The sequence below is a fragment of the Haliotis cracherodii genome, unplaced genomic scaffold (genome assembly GCF_022045235.1).
Source record: "Haliotis cracherodii isolate W230 unplaced genomic scaffold, xgHalCrac1.p SCAF_8, whole genome shotgun sequence".
NCBI lineage: Eukaryota > Metazoa > Mollusca > Gastropoda > Lepetellida > Haliotidae > Haliotis > Haliotis cracherodii.
In genome coordinates, this window is record NW_027266341.1 from 45,883,045 (window position 1) to 45,900,326 (window position 17,282).

Sequence of the window (17,282 nt, forward strand, 5' to 3'; positions counted from 1 at the left end):
CCGTTATCTCCACTTCGTATCCCGTACAGTGATTTCAAACCTACCATCAAATCTTATACTCGGGATCTTATGCAAAAGAGGTGGGACACCCAAATGGGAAGCAATAAACTCCACGAATTGAAACCAACAATCGGTCATACCTACTTGGGTTGTCAGTCAAGACATGACGAGGTCGTTTTACGACGGTGTCGTATTGGCCACAGTCGGTTTACACACGAATATCTGCTTAAGACAGATGAGGACGAACCTCCTAAGTGTATCCCTTGTGATGAAAGGTTCACCGTCAAGCATATATTGCTTAACTGTGTGGACTTTGCAATCGCAAGGGATTCACATTATCAAAGTGTAAATCTAATAGATCTATTTTCCCGTATCAGCGGGCATCTCATCATAAATTACTTGAAAGAAATTGGTCTGTATAATAAATTTTAAATATGTATGTGAATAATTAAATGCTTGTTTTTAAATTTGGTGTGATGCTATTAGCAACTGACATTATTAAAGGCTCTGTCCAGGAGGTTAACGTAGCGTAAAAATATTGTCCCCCTGTGTGACACGTAATCCTAAAGTTATTGATGTAACTATCATCAACCATTGTTTTAAGCCAACTCATTGATGAGTATTTTTTGATATTGGCTAGTATTGTGCACAACCACCAGTGGCTAAAGTGATGACGGCAGGAAGCAGAAGTACTGTAAGTCCCCATGATCCCCAGCGAGGTGGCCTAGCTTTGGTTACTGGTGGCCTATAGCCTGTTTTTTAAACTGTATTATTGATATTGTAATGCTCATATGTTTCATCAATTGTTTTTAAATATAGTATGCTCCAATATGTTTCATAAATTGATTTTAAATATGTCATTGCATAAATAACTTAATTGTATAATATTAGCTTGGTCTCGTCGATATATGGCTGAAATAATGCCGATGCGACGTTAAATTTTAACTCACACCCTCACATACACACTGTTTCATCTCAGTACTTAATTTATCAGTAAGTCAGACGTATTTACATGGCTACAGTGTATCGGGTTTGAGCAAGCGTGCCCCTACTGCTATTTTATTGTATCTATATAAAAAGTGTACCACGAACAAGACTATATCTGGGAATAAATAAAGATGCATCAGCGCATGAATATTGACTAAGGAGAAGCTACAATTAAAATGTTCATTGTGGTGCGTAATGGTGAAGTAAACGTAGTTCGATGATTTGAACTAAAGTGAAACATGTTAAAGTCTGACAAACTGTCCACACGTAGTTTCTACATTACTCACTCACAGCATTTTATATTCACATTGACTTTGACCTTCACACCAAAACGACCTGTGATAAATCTTAGCTCGTATTGTTGGACACTGACCCCACATTCCATTTTTTCAACTTTGACCTGGACATATTTCGTCGGCGTGGCTGTTTTCCTTCAGTGTCTTCACCGCATCGACCATGACCAGTATGAAAAGGGTTGCTGTGGTAAGATCAGCTAACTTTAATACCTTAGGTTACATAATGAACTATTCAAGTAAACTGGAGTATATTTTGTCCGTATGGCAACTGAGGGGTCTACCAGGCTCCGCGCAGCGATGTCCTACTTATTGCGCTCGGGATAAACAGCAACACGCCCAGACGAGGGCGCTTGCAGTAGATGACATGTAGCTCTAAAGCCCATATCGTTCATTGGAGCTTTCTGTAAGTCGTTTTAATCCATATCGCATTTAACTATGGGAACATTCTTAGCAAAGACATGGGTACATGAACTCATTTGTGAGTGGGTATTTCCCCAATGACGTCATTACCATTCATGGGAATTCCTTGGCCCAATTAAATACTTTTTTTGCAGGTTTCTACAAAACATATGTCACTGAAAAATTAAAGTGATCTGCACTTCATGTATACTTCATAATGAAGAATTCATTAAGGAATCTAAGTTTTACTGGTATCCTTCAAAATATATAAACTTATATTACTATGTTCATACTCTATGTAATCTTGTAATAAATTAATATTAAAAACATATATGTAACGATGAAACTGCTCATTATTCATTTCAAGTACCTTGTGTGGATATGGCAAGTGTGTATCAAATTGGTCAGTCTTAGTTCAATGTTCACTGAATTTTATTTAATATATGTCATTATATGGATTGATGCTCATGACGTCAATCATTGGATTGTCTGGTCCAGACTCCAGACTTTTGTTTAAGACCACCGTCACATAGCTGGAATATTGATGTGTGCTGTGTTAAACAAGAAACAACACATAAAATAACATTTGATCACATTTGATTTGGCATCTTCTAATGACTCTTGTTATCTATAGAGCCCACTCCAGATTGACCAGATCGAGTAGGAAATGTTAATGTAATTGTTGGCTTTCCTCATCCAGACATTAGACTGACACACTGTGTCATATCTAGCTGAAGTACACTTGACAACTCACTCGCTTTAAAGCTCAGAAAGTATAGGAAAGTGGAGCCTGTGTTGTACTAACATAGCCAACTGTCTAGTTCCATGTGTCATGAGTTAGGCTTTGTGTGATTCAGCTGTCAATCTGGATGTAAAAGTACAACCGAGGAATGGTCAAAACATTGTAAATAGATTGTTCAAAACTGCGAAAATGTTGTTTTGCAGGGTGTGGATTCATCTCAAAGATGCCGGGTTTATTCGACGCATTAATGTAGAGAATAAACCTTTGATCATCTCCTGTTTGTTTGAACATTGTTTACATGACAATTGATAGGTTTATAGTGTCGAATACGATATTTCTGTCCCTTGGATAAGTGTTACAAGATGAAGTGTAAATGTAACTGCAGCATGTACGTAGTTCTTGGGATGTGTAATAGATTTATTCGACTTCAAAGTGAGGGTTGTAGAGGAGGGACATATATTTTCCAGTGTCATCCAGGGGGTTAAATTTGGTTTCTAGCTATCTAAAACACCAGTTTAATATTGAGTCGGTGTGCATTTCGGATGGTCAGATTCTATGGCTGATAGCGTGTCATCGTACCCAGATTGTGTGTCATCTTACCAAGGTAGCTCCTCGTCGTACCTAGATAGGGTGTCATCGTACCCAGATTGTGTGTCATCTTACCAAGATAGCGTGTCATCGTACCCAGATTGTGTGTCATCTTACGAAGAAAGCGTGTCATCGTACCCAGATTGTGTGTCATCTTACCAAGATAGCGTGTTATCGTACCCAGATTGTGTGTCATCTTACGAAGATAGCGTGTCATCGTACCCAGATTGTGTGTCATCTTACCAAGATAGCGTGTTATCGTACCCAGATTGTGTGTCATCTTACCAAGATAGCGTGTCATCGTACCCAGATAGCATGTCATCGTAGATAGATATCGTGTCATCGCACCCAAATAGCGTATCATCGTACCCAGATAGCGTCTGAAATGAACGGGTTTATTCGATGCATTAATGTAGAGAATAGACACAGAGAAGAAAATACTGCAGCCCAAGGGACGCACTTTAATATTGTTTGTGTCGACAGCGGTTATCAAGAGCAGTTATGGGTGTTTGTTTTTCATCCATCAATCATGACCACTGTCCACATAATCATTGATACATTCCAGGCTCAAATGTGCCTACTGCTGACGAGGGGATATGTAGCTGGGAATCATTCCTCAATTATGGAATACTCTAAGGGACATTCTCGCGATCTCGACCTTTGAAAACAAGGTAAGCATGCCCAAAACACGAGAATACGTTCTCGCGATCTTGCATTCTCGTGTTTTGGGCATATTTACCTCGTTTCCAAAAGTCGAGATCGCGAGAATGCGAGATCGCGATAATGTCCCTTACAGTATTCCATACTCAATTCTGTGTTTCTTACTCCTGTGCTGTGGACCTATTCTAAACCAGGGTGCTGTAGACCTATTCTAACCAAGGGTGCTGTAGGCCTATTCTAACCCAGGGTGCTATAGACCTATTCTAACCCAGGGTGCTGTAGACCTATTCTAACACGGGGTGTTGTGGATCCTTTCTCACCCAGGGTGCTGTGGATCTATTCTAACCCGGGGTGCTGTGGACCTATTCTAACCCGGGGTGCTGTGGACCTATTCTAACCTGGTTGTTGAGATGGATGATTTCCCGGTACATAACCTTCTTACCTGGATGTGTTTCAGGGTGTGTTTTCTCTTCTAGGTGACGGGGTCCAACAAGGGTATTGGGTTTGCTGTCGTCCGAGGGTTGTGTAAACGCTATGATGGTGATGTCTTCCTGACAGGTAAATACACTGTTTCAAATGCCATCATGCAAATTTGTCCACCAGATCCTTTTGCCTCCTTGGGTGCCTTCTCCTGCGAAGAGTTTCATATAAGGTCATCAGTGCCATGATGGAAGGCTGGTGCCAAGACATGTTGTATGTCTCACACCAATGTGTTGATAGTCAAGGATCGTGATGACAGATCCAATTTAATTGAGTCATATCACTGTTCCCACATGATGTGTGATCTAAATTGAAATCCAAAAATGTGGCTTTTTCAACTGATACATGTGAAGATTACACAGCATGATCTTTCATAAATATACAACTGTAGAAGATGAAGTTATCTTATGTTATATTTACTGTACTGGATATGTTCATTATGGTTAGAAGACCAGCGTTTGGCCTTTGGCCACATTTGCAAGGAGGAAAGATGCTGCCATACACAGTTGGCGACTGTTTGGTCAACTTGTGTAAACGTGGGGATACAATCTAGATCTAAATCACGGTGTTTGTCAGCTCCTTCAAGATTCTTGTCATTGTTTGTGGAATATGCTTTGAACCTCACAATGAACTCCAGATATGCATGATATCATTGCAAGGAGGGGAGTTCTAGTTGTCAGTCTTCAATCCTTAACAACCAGGGCTGTAGATGCTAACATAATGCCTAACAATATATCCAATATTAAGGAAGTGCAACAGTATTGGGTTGTTTAATTTCAGATTCAGACTTGTTAAAAGAAATATTCAGACAGTATTTGAAACTGAGAAGGACTTCGACTTTTCACATATTTGATGAGCAAGTCGGAGCTGTCGGGGCCTCCTGGACTTCCGCTACCAGAGATCCTGCACTGGTATATGGTGTCTGCTGCTACATGTAGCAATCCCTCTTAGTTTGTGAATCCTGGAAACTGGGTCAGGTAACCACTGATGGTTGTGACAGTGAATACCTTGTCAACATGGACCTTGTTACACAAGCTGTCTTGCACACAACAATGCACCACAAGCTGATGTATCAGGTGTTCAAGGTCGTTCAACTGTTGATAATATTATCTCTGTATTGATTGATATTAGATTGAATCATGATAAATAAAACTAATGTGCAAACATCAATCAACTTCCTGGCAAAAGATCAGCAGATGAATGCGTGACGATGTGAACATGTTTACCTCAGTTATAAACACTGTTTGTAGCCCGTCCGTGTCCTACCGGTGTGGGGGGCACGGGTGGCCCAGTCGTCTAGGGCGCCGCGATTCGCTGTGCAGAGTTGCGCCCCTTGGACACGCCAGAAACCTATGATTGTGGGTTCGAATCCCGGTTCGCCCCGATTATGGATCTAGGTTTGTCAGCACCATACACGTGCTCATGGGTTTCACCAAAGTGGTAAACGTCTGAGACCTGCATCACTTCGGGCTTTCCTCCCACATTAAGCTGACACGCTGTGATATAACTGGAATACTGTTAAAAGCGGTGTCAAACTCAACTCACTCACTCACTCACCCTACCTGTGTAAGGAACCCTTTTTCAAAGCATGTAGGCAAGTTGACAAGAAAAGAACAGAGAGGAGTGTTGACATGAGACGCGACTGCTTATAGTTTACAACTGACTACCTTCAATTGATGTTGATAATATACTCACAATGCGGCCATTGCAAAGATGTGAAATATACGGAAATTATAAAGTTAATAAACACTTGCCCGAGTCCAGTTAATTTAAAAAAACAACTGACCTTAAGTTTGGAAAAGATAAGTTTTTTCTTGGATACTTACTAACTGTCACTGGACTGTGGTGCAGCCATCTGTAGGTCTGTGTTCAAGAGAAAACTGTCAGTGTGGTGCACCCATCTGTAGGTCTGTGTTCAAGAGATAACTGTCACTGGACTGTCGTGCACCCATCAGTAGGTCTGTGTCCAAGAGATAGCTGTAACTGGACTGTGGTGCACCCAGCTGTAGGTCTGTGTCCAAGAGATAACTGTCACTGGACTGTGGTGATATTATGTAGGTCTATGTTCAAGAGATAAATGTCACTGGATTGTGGTGCACCCAGCCGTAGGTCTATGTTCAAGAGATAACTACCATTGGACTGTGGTGCATATTAGGTCTATGTTCAAGAAAAAAACTGTCACTGGACTGTGGTGCACCCATCTTTAGGTCTGTGTTCGAGAGATAACTGTCACTGGACTGTGGTGCACCCAGCTGTAGGTCTGTGTACAGGAGAAAACTGTCACTGGACTGTCGTGCACCCATCAGTAGGTCTGTCTTCAAGAGATAGCTGTAACTGGACTGTGGTGCACCCAGCTGTAGGTCTGTGTTCGAGAGATAACTGTCACTGGACTGTGGTGCACCCAGCTGTAGGTCTGTGTTCAAAAGATAAGTGTCACTGGACTGTGGTGCAGCCATCTGTAGGTCTGTGTTCAAGAGATAACTGTCACTGGACTGTGGTGCACCCATCAGTAGGTCTGTGTTCAAGAGATAACTGTCACTGGACTGTGGTGCAGCCATCTGTAGGTGTGTGTTCAAGAGATAACTGTCACTGGACTGAGTGCACCCATCAGTAGGTCTGTGTTCAAGAGATAACTGTCACTGGACTGTGGTGCACCCAGCTGTAGGTCTGTGTTCAAGAGATAAGTATCACTGGACTGTGGTGCAGCCATCTGTAGGTGTGTGTTCGAGAGATAACTGTCACTGGACTGTGGTGCACCCATCAGTAGGTCTGTGTTCAAGAGATAACTGTCACTGGACTGTGGTGCAGCCATCTGTAGGTCTATGTTCAAGAGATAACTGTCACTGGACTGTGGTGCACCCATCTGTAGGTTTATGTTCGAGAGATAACTGTCACTGGACTGTGGTGCAGCCATCTGTAGGTCTGTGTTCGAGAGATAACTGTCACTGGACTGTGGTGCAGCCATCTGTAGGTCTGTGTTCAAGAGATAACTGTCACTGGACTGTGGTGCACCCATCTTTAGGTCTGTGTTCAAGAGATAACTGTCACTGGACTGTGGCGCAGCCGTCTGTAGCTCTGTGTTGAAGAGATGATTGTCACTGGACTGTGGTGCAGCCATCTGTATGTCTATGTTGAAGAGAAAACTGTCGCTGAACTAAGGTGCATATTATGTAGGTCTATGTTGAAGAGATAACTACCACTGGAATGTGGTGCATATTATGTAGGTCTATGTTCAAAAGAAAACTGTCGCTGGACTGTGGTGCAGCCATCTGTAGGTCTGTGTTCAAGAGATGACTGTCACTGGACTGTGGTGCACCCATTTGTAGGTCTATGTTCAAGAGAAAACTGTCACTGGACTGTGGTGCAGCCACCTGTAGGTCTGTGTTCAATAGATAACTGTCACTGGACTGTTGTGCATATTATGTAGGTCTATGTTCAAGAGATAACTGTCACTGGACTGTTGTGCATATTATGTAGGTCTGTGTTCAAGAGATAACTGTCACTGGACTGTGGTGCATATTATTTAGGTCTGTGTTCATTAGACAACTGGCACTGGACTGTGGTGCGGCCATTTGTAGGTCTGTGTTCAAGAGATACCTGTCACTGGACTGTGGTGCATATTATTTAGGTCTGTGTTCAAGAGACAACTGGCACTGGACTGTGTAGCGGCCATTTGTAGGTCTGTGTTCAAGAGATAAGTGTCACTGGACTGTGGTGCATATTATGTAGGTCTGTGTTCAAGAGACAACTATCACTGGACTGTGGTACGGCCATTTGTAGGTCTGTGTTCAAGAGATGACTGTCACTGGACTGTGGTGCATTTTATGTAGGTCTGTGTTCAAGAGACAACTGTCACTGGACTGTGTTGCGGCCATTTGTAGGTCTGTGTTCAAGAGATTACTGTCACTGGACTGTGGTGCATATTTTGTAGGTCTGTGTTCAAGAGACAACTGTCACTGGACTGTGGTGCGGCCATTTGTAGGTCTGTGTTCAAGAGATAACTGTCACTGGACTGTGGTGCAGCCATCTGTAGGTCTGTGTTCAAGAGATTACTGTCACTGGACAGTGGTGCACCCATCTGTAGGTTTATGTCTAAGAGATAACTCTCCCTGGACTGTGGTGCATATTATGTAGGTCCATGTCCAAGAGACAACTGTCACTGGACTGTGGTGCGGCCATTTGTAGGTCTGAGTTCAAGAGATGACTGTCACTGGACTGTGAGGCACCCTACCTTAGGTCTGTGTCCAAGAGATAAGTGTCACTGGACTGTGGTGCACCCATCTGTAGGTCTGTGTTCAAGAGATAACTATCACTGGACTGTGGTGCAGCCATCTGCAGGTCTTTGTTCAAGAGATAAGTGTCACTGTACTGTGGTGCACCCATCTGTAGGTCTATGTTCAAGAGATAACTGTCACTGTACTGTGGTGCACCCATCTGTAGGTCTATGTTCAAGAGATAACTGTCACCGGACTGTGGTGTACCCATTTGCAGGTCTGTGTTCAAGAGATAACTGTCACTGGACTGTGGTGCACCCATCTCTAGGTCTGTGTTCAATAGACAACTGTCACTGGACTGTGGTGTACCCATTTGCAGGTCTATGTTCAATAGATAACTTTCACTGGACTGTGGTGCACCCATTTGCAGGTCTGTGTTCAAGAGATAAGTGTCACTGGACTGTGGTGCACCCAGCTGTAGGTCTGTGTCCAACAGATAAGTGTCACTGGACTGTTTTGCACCCTTCTGTAGGTCTGTGTTCAAGAGATAACTGTCACTGGACTGTGGTGCACCCAACTGTAGGTTTATGTTCATTAGATAACTGTCACTGGACTGTGGTGCACCCATTTGCAGGTCTGTGTTCAAGAGATAAGTGTCACTGGACTGTGGTGCACCCATCTGTGTATTTATGTCCAAGAGATAACTTTCACTGGACTGTGGTGCACCCATCTCTAGGTCTGTGTCCAAGAGATAACTGTCACTGGACTGTGGTGCAGCCATCTGTAGGTCTATGTTCAAGAGATAACTGTCACTGGACTGTGGTGCACCCATCTGCAGGTCTGTGTTCAAAAGATAAGTATCACTGGACTGTGGTGCACCCATCTGTAGGTCTGTGTTCAAGAGAAATATTCCGTTATAGCCACTGGTGGCGCTACAATTGAGCCTGACAATTCCATCTTAGTTCGTCAAGGGTGTAAACTGGACTTTCCAGATAACCCCCTTGCCTCGGGAAGATGGCATCTCCAAGGTCAACTAGAATCCTTTGAACATGGAGTCAAGACCCAGATTTGTCCCAGTGCTGTACCCGTGCGGATGGACCTGCATCATCGTGGGCTTTTCACCCAAATTAAGCTCAAACAAAGCGATGGAAAGGAAGTACTGTTGACAGAAGTATTACGCCCATCCCATCATTGTTCTACCTTCCAGCACGAGATGAAGGTCGTGGCCAGGCAGCTGTTGCTGACCTCAACAAGGAAGGCTTGCAGCCCAAGTTCCATCAGCTGGACATCAACGACCAGTCAAGCGTAGAGCGACTGAAGTCATTCCTACAGACCACCTACGGAGGATTGGATGTCCTGGTCAACAATGCTGGAATATCATACAGGGTAAAAAATCTTTTACTGATGTGGATAGTTTTTGCTAAAATGCTATTTGCGAAATGAGAAAAAGGTATTGTCCTATTGTGACCATAAAAAATTTTATACGCAAGGCTTATCTCTAAATGAAAAATAATCGAACAAATTGATCTGCCTCACAGTACGTCAAACTTCCAGAGTTTTTTAACCTTCCAAGGATTGACACGCTAGATAGAAGGAATTGCATAATAGTGAAATCTTTTGTTGTGTACATTACATGATGTCAATTGAACAAACTGTTGGGGATATCGACCTCTAACCTCCCACCCACCAAAAATACCTTCCAAGGGTAGGTGATCAATACCCTCTACTGGGGATATCATCTATCGCTGTGTGTGACACTACCTTTAACCTCCCCCTCTCCAGAGCTACCTATAATGGTTGGTGATCAATGCCCTCTAATGGGAATATCGTCTACCAGTGTCATTAGGTGTGGAGTTTATCGGACATGTTTTATTTCCAGAGGAGAATTTGTGTCATTAGGTGGGGAGTTCATCTTGCATGTGTTATTTCTTGATCATAATTAATGTCTTCCTGTGTTTTGCAACTCTTTGCAAACATCTCTTGTGTTTTAATGTCTCAGATTTGCTCTAATTCTTTGCTGTTTCAGAATGCGGACCCAGCACCGTTTGCTGAGCAGGCTGAATTTACCTGTAAAACCAACTTCTGGGCCACCCTGGAGTCTTCACGTATACTGTTCCCACTCCTCCGACCTCACGCCAGGTACTGGGTCACACCACATACAGGGTAGATCCTTACAGTAGACAACATACAGGGTAGATCCTTACAGTAGACAACATACAGGGTAGATCCTTACAGTAGACAACATACCAGGTCACACCACATACAGGGTAGATCCTTACAGTAGACAACATACAGGGTAGATCCTTACAGTAGACAACATACCAGGTCACACCACATACAGGGTAGATCCTTACAGTAGACAACATACAGGGTAGATCCTTACAGTAGACAACATACCAGGTCACACCACATACAGGGTAGATCCTTACAGTAGACAACATACAGGGTAGATCCTTACAGTAGACAACAAACCAGGTTACACCACATACAGGGTAGCTTCTTACAGTAGACAACATACAGGGTAGATCCTTACAGTAGACAACATACAGGGTAGATCCTTCCAGTAGATGACATTCAGGGTAGATCCTTACAGTAGACATACAGGGTAGATCCTTACAGTAGACAACATACAGGGTAGCTCCTTACAATAGACAACATACCAGGTCACACCACATACAGGGTAGATCCTTAAAGTAGACAACATACCAGGCGACAACATACAGGGTAAATCCTCACAGTAGACAACATACAAGGTCACACCACTTACAGGGAAAATGCTTTTGCATCTGTAATATTTGATTTCAAGCACGAGGAATATCAGTTGTTTACCATTGCAACCATCTGTCAGGGACTCTTTACAATGTTCAGAAGAGCGTAAAGTCAGCGCAAAGTCATATGTAGACTTGTTCCACCATGGTTGGCCACAGAAACTTTAGTCCACTTTTCCGATAGGTGTGAAACTCTTGAAGGACTGGTTATTTGCTCTCAACATCCACCCCAGTGTAGAAATGACTGGGTATCCCTCTGTGATTGATGATATTGATCACTGGGTTGTTTGATCCAGACTCAGTTATTTATAGGCCACCATCATATAGCGGGAAAAAATACATAGTCCAATCTTGCAATCTCCCATGACAAGGCTGAAGGAGAAAGAAAGATGAAACTTGGTGCTTTGGTATGTTTACTTTTAAAATTCCATATTCATTGAGATGCATAAAGCTGCTGTTAACGTGATTGTGTTTGCCAGGGTTGTGAACGTGTCAAGCGTACTAGCTCACAGAGCCATCAGTCAGTGTTCCCCCGCTGTTCAAGGTCGCTTCAGGGACCCTGCCCTTACAATGGATGGCCTGGAGAAAATCATGCAAGAGTTTGTTGAGTAAGTCAGAGACATATACACACACACACACACACACACACAGAGGATATGTATATATATATGTATGTACAAGGGGTGTTCATTAAAGATTTCCCCGAAACCACTTAGGGTTATCATATGTGGTTGAAATTTCACATGTGTAATGTTACATGTATCTATGGGTTATGTCTGAATTTGCAGCACCGAACTACTAATCTTACCACTTTTACATGTGTTATGATCGAGTAGGATGTGACAATGGAGCCAGTAGAATACCGAGCAGTGATTAGGTGTTTATATTTGAAAGGTCGCACACCAAAAGAAACTTTTGATGAAATGAAAGCAACTTATGGGGAAGATGCCCCATATGACGATGTTAAACACTGGCATCACCAGTTGAAGTGTGGTCGGACATCTGTGGAAACAGCTGCCATTCCTGGTCGCCCACTTTTTTGACAGACTTATCACACAGGATGAAACATGGGTCCATCACTATGATCCTGAGACTAAAGTTCAGTCGATGCAATGGAAGCATGTTGAGTCACCTACCCCAAAGAAGGCACGTGTCCAACCCTCTGCAGGCAAGGTCATGCTCACGGTGTTTTGGGACCAGCACGTGATGATTAGTGATGATTGATTTCTTGGGAAAGGGTACTACAATTACAGGAGCTTATTATGCTTCACTGCTGCGGAAATTGCGGGACGCTATCAAGCTTAAGAGTGGTGGCATGCTGACCAAGGGTGTCCATCTCCTGCAAGACAATGCTCCAGTACACAACTCTCATGTTGCCCATACAGAAGCGCGGTCCTGTGGCTATGAAATCCTTCCACATCCTCCTTACTCTCCTGACCTTACACCATCTGACTTCCACCTCTTTCCAACCATGAAGTCATTTTTGAAGGGAAACGTTTCACAGATGATGAAACACTGATTTCTGAAGTCAAGTCCTGGTTTGAGACGCAAAATGAGGGCTTTTACAAGCGAGGTCTCCATAGTTGCATAAAACGATGGGAGAAGTGTGTAACTCTTGGTGGTTCCTATGTGTAGAAAGACTAATACCTATGCCAAGTTTCATTCCACTAGGTCCATCGGAAGTAGGTCAGGGGAAATCTTTAATGAACACCCCTCGTATATACTCAATGGCAGCAGTGACCCATGAAGGTCAGGCTTAGAATACGTCTTCAGCAATCCTTATGTGTCCCTTGTGAAAGATGGGGTTAAAGTTGGTCTTCAGCAACCCTTATGTGTCCCCTGTGAAAGATGGTTAAAGTTGGTCTTCAGCAACCCTTATGTGTCGCCTATCAAGATCCGGGTAAGAATAGGTCTTCAGCAAACCTTGCGTGTTCCCTGTGAAAGATGGGGTGAAAGTTGGTATTCAGCAACCCTTATGTGTCCCTTGTGAAGATCCGGATTAATAGCTGAGAGGTTTTACATTTGAATTGTAAATAAAAATGACAAAACCCTTTCCAAATGCATCAGTAATCACTGCCAATAACAGAGTCGCTTGTACGATTCCGACTATACCATGAGCATATGTTTATGAATCACTATCAAATAGTGATGATACCGTGTGTTGGTGAAAATGTGAGCGTATGTTGCCCCTCCAGTGGCACCCGTCACAAACACATACAAAGGCAAGTCAATTGTTCACCTCAACAAACACAGAAACATAATTATGATACAAGTCGAAATTGGAAATTTCATCTGACATAATTTTTGTCAAACAACTTCTGAGAAAGAATTGTATGATGCTCTTTGAAATCTCAGTAGAAAGAGCATGCCCCATTGTACCTCGAAAGTTGTGGAGTATTAGAAATATTGCCCGACATAAAGGGAAAGTTGAGACTTGGAAAGTTGTAGTCATGAAAGTGTGTTCAGTCTTGCATGTCATAACTTCAGTTGTTTGGATACTGACTTGGCTTTCTTTTCCCCTACTGTCATTTTATACTATAACTACTGCATTGTTTCACTATAAGGCATTCTTATTCTTTCTAGCATGTAGACGGTTCATAAGTTAGTTTAAACACCCCTCCGAGGTATGGGTTTAAAATGTAGAACGTCAAGCTGGGGAGAAGCCATCGCTTTTCCCTCGCTAGAGATTTTTCATATTCAACCAAACCCTCGGATCAGTGTTTTAACTATCATAATAATCGCTGGATTATCTGGGCCACATTCAATAATTTACAAGATGCCAAGATATATCTGAAATATTGCTAAGTGCAGGGTTAAACAACAAATAAACTTAATCTGACACCATGTGACATTGCTTATTGGTAGCTTTCTTATGTGGTATATGTCTATGTTTTCTGAGATGACAACACACTTCATGTGTAGATAATAATGCATCACTGTATCAGTGTGAGCATTCACATTTTTTGTAGAAAGTCATTTTTTAGAAAGTAAATAATGAAAAACTCATGAAACATCACATCAAATATACTTCAGTAAATTCAGTGGCATGACGTTATCAGTTTGTAGCGTCATGAACATGAACGATGTCATTGTGGTCTCAGTAACGTGGCGTAACTTTATTCAGCTAATCAGCCAGCTTTGCGAGACGTTAAAATGGACATGTACTAATATGGGAATGATATGACATTTTATTAAATTTAATGTGTCTTCCTGGTATGGCCTTATTGATGTAGTGTGAAGACTAGTTCAGGTTTACTACATGTACACTGATGTTTGATATATTGCCAGTGCTGCTAAGGCAGGTAAACATCGGGAACAGGGATTTCCGAGCTCAGCGTATGGTGCATCCAAAATAGGGAAGAACATCATGACCACTATACAGGATAGGGACATGAGGAACGACCCAAGAGAGGACATTGTCATCAATGCGGTAAGTGAGTGAGCAATCTCACTGAACTCCGTATCTTGAACTTTCTGTATCCTCAAAATTAAAGTGATCAGGGAACTGCACTGGTATATCGTTTTGGAGTTTTTCATGCTTCTGGTTGTTTCTGAGCACATGGCATCTTCGCCCAAACCTAAAGGGTTCACCAGCACGGGTATATTTATGTTTAGGCTAACCAATACATCCTTCATTTAGTGTGGACATTCAAAGTTTACACAGGGTTTGACGGACCTCATGTGTAGGTGTCCTCAGATTGTCACGCAGTGAGGTATTGTATTTGAAGTAAAGATATGATTTTGATTATATTGAGAGTAAAGATATGATTTTAATTATATTGGTGAGTTAGTGATTTGAGTTTAATGCCAATTGAAGCAGTATTCCAGCTGTGCAACACCGTGTCATCTTAGTCAGCGAGGAAGCCCAAATGATGTTATCTTTGATACTTTCTACTTTGGTGAAGCTTAGGAGCATGAGTATGGTGCTGACTAAACAAGGAAAATACACAGAGTGCATCTTGGAGTCAAACCCACAATCATGGGATCCTTGCTGACCTAAGGGATACAACTCGGTCTGAACTGCAAATTCGGTGCCTTAGATGCCTGGGCAACACACTCATGTCTGTTGTATGCACTGCCTGCCTAGTTCCACAAGTGATCTTAGGTTTTTATTTACACATTGTTTTATGACAGCTACTAATTACTTTGTATCTATACAGGATTCATATTTTCATAGCTATATATTGTATTTGTGGTAACAATTTTGAATATTTTTAATGATCATGTAACTTGAGTTGGAGGTTTCATGTTTTAGTCTCTTGTGTGAGAAGCTTTAAGAAGTTTTGATAACAAGAATCATCAGAGAATAGATAGAGGATCACTCGTGTTTTTCAGTATGGGAAAGATCAACCGAGTCTTAGTTCAACGGTATTTGCCGAGCCCATAGCGCGACAAATACCGATTAATGGGACGAGTGATGAATTCTATTTATCATTTTCACATCATTGTTTCGCTTTTAAGGAATAAATGCATTAACATTGACATCAGTAACTTGCTGAGATGTTACATATGGATCATACGTAGTGGTACATGTTTTCCATTGCTGTGTGAAATTACTGTGGACCAAAATAAACAACCTTGTAACTCCTTCATGGCATATTCATTCGCTGAGAAAAAATATTCCTCGGATTATGTTTAACTAAATACTTCAACAGAGTTTCACAGAATAATTAAAACTTTAATAATGGTAACAACAACGATTCTGTGTAATTCTATCCCTGGTGTAATTTCACTTATATATAGCTTTCGAATCAAACCGCTCACCCACTTGAAGAATATCTCGCCGAGGAGAGGTCAGAGTATGCTTTAGTCGGTGCCACTATCACTTTCAATGTCAATCCGGCGTCTTTTGACTGGAACCCGGCTTGGAGGTTAACAAGATTAATCGTTATGTTTCCACCAGTAATGTTGCCAGAAAACATAGTATTAACACCACCAGAAACATTTATAATTTGAGACCGCTGACTGTGTTGTCTACTGGCGATTTGGACATTATGCAAGGGGCCGTTCTGCATGATTGGAGTTTCATCAACAAGCTGGGATGTCACAGTGTGGGATGGAGTGTTTCATGAAATTACTGATTCCAATGGATTCGGACTGTCACAGGGACCTGTCTCTTTATCACCAATCGGGTCAGCTCACCTTGGTAAGTTGCCACGGCCTTCTTTCTTTAGTTCAAGTTTCCTCCCCTTTAATATTTCCCGTGATCGTGAAAATTGTAAAGATGATGTGAGTGAACAGCCATACCCCTTCGTTTTGGTGATCTCTTGATGCTGCTCTGAAAAACCGTGAGACTGTTTGGTTAATAATTTTCCCCACTTGTATGTCTAGTTCGTTTTGTGGTATTTTATTCATTTGGCGTATTTCATTTTGGACTTTAAAAAAAGTTATCAAACAGTTTCAAATCGTAGAAAGTTTTCTTGGCTGTCTTTTTCTTTTGATTGTCTAGGATCACACCATCGACCATGCCGACCTCAATAACCACAAATCTACCTTGGGCATCGTTAGGGTTTGTGTTCGTTGTCTTTTTCGCCGTGCTCGACGATGGTGTTTTGGATAATCTGCCTTCATCACAGTCAAATTCAAATTCGGTACCATCAACCTGTAACCTGTAATATCCATTTGTCTGCACGGATATTACTGAAGCACTTCCTCTTTGATCTATTAAAACATTGTCTCCAACATCAAAGGTATCCATGTTGTTTGTAAACACCTACTCACTGGCGAAAAAGTACTACTTCCGGTGTTCTAATTTGCATACTTATGTCATTGGGGTATGACATACATGTTTCTATGTCATAAGCTTATGTCATGGATAAATGCTTTCGTTAAATGATAAAGATTGTTACGCAATGATTCATCAATATGTTTATCAACTTACCAAAAATATCTTGTTCAACCATACAACAATTTGACAGATCTTTGTATCATAGAGGCCTGCAACATGGTTTGACAAAACAGCCGGTTCAGGGCATCTTCTTTATTGACAAATAAAGGTGAACCTTCTGATACTCTGACAGCATATTGCTTTAATTACTCCTCTTTTCCTCTTTTCAGTGCCGCCGTGATATTGCTGGAATATTACTAAAAGTGGCGTAAAACCATACTCACTCACTCACTCACTCTTTTCAGTGCTGCCCTGGTCGTG

At 41.9% G+C, this 17,282-nt stretch overlaps 1 protein-coding gene across 1 annotated transcript; it reads left to right on the forward strand.

Moving 5' to 3' along the window:
* The first annotated feature begins 1,443 nt into the window (after positions 1-1,443).
* Positions 1,444-16,405, forward strand: LOC139449865 (carbonyl reductase [NADPH] 1-like). Its single transcript, XM_071231431.1, has 7 exons — positions 1,444-1,470; positions 4,149-4,230; positions 9,574-9,752; positions 10,393-10,505; positions 11,614-11,742; positions 14,423-14,568; positions 16,197-16,405. Exons 1-7 carry the CDS (start codon positions 1,444-1,446, stop codon positions 16,403-16,405), a joined length of 885 nt encoding a protein of 294 aa, XP_071087532.1.
* Positions 16,406-17,282: the final 877 nt, after the last annotated feature.

Coding starts and splice junctions, on each gene's coding strand:
- LOC139449865 (XM_071231431.1), top strand. CDS start 1,444: ATGACCAGTATGAAAAGGGTTGCTGTG. Junction 4,231..9,573: donor TGGTGATGTCTTCCTGACAG/GTAAATACACTG, acceptor TCTACCTTCCAG/CACGAGATGAAGGTCGTGGC. Junction 10,506..11,613: donor CTCCTCCGACCTCACGCCAG/GTACTGGGTCAC, acceptor TGTGTTTGCCAG/GGTTGTGAACGTGTCAAGCG.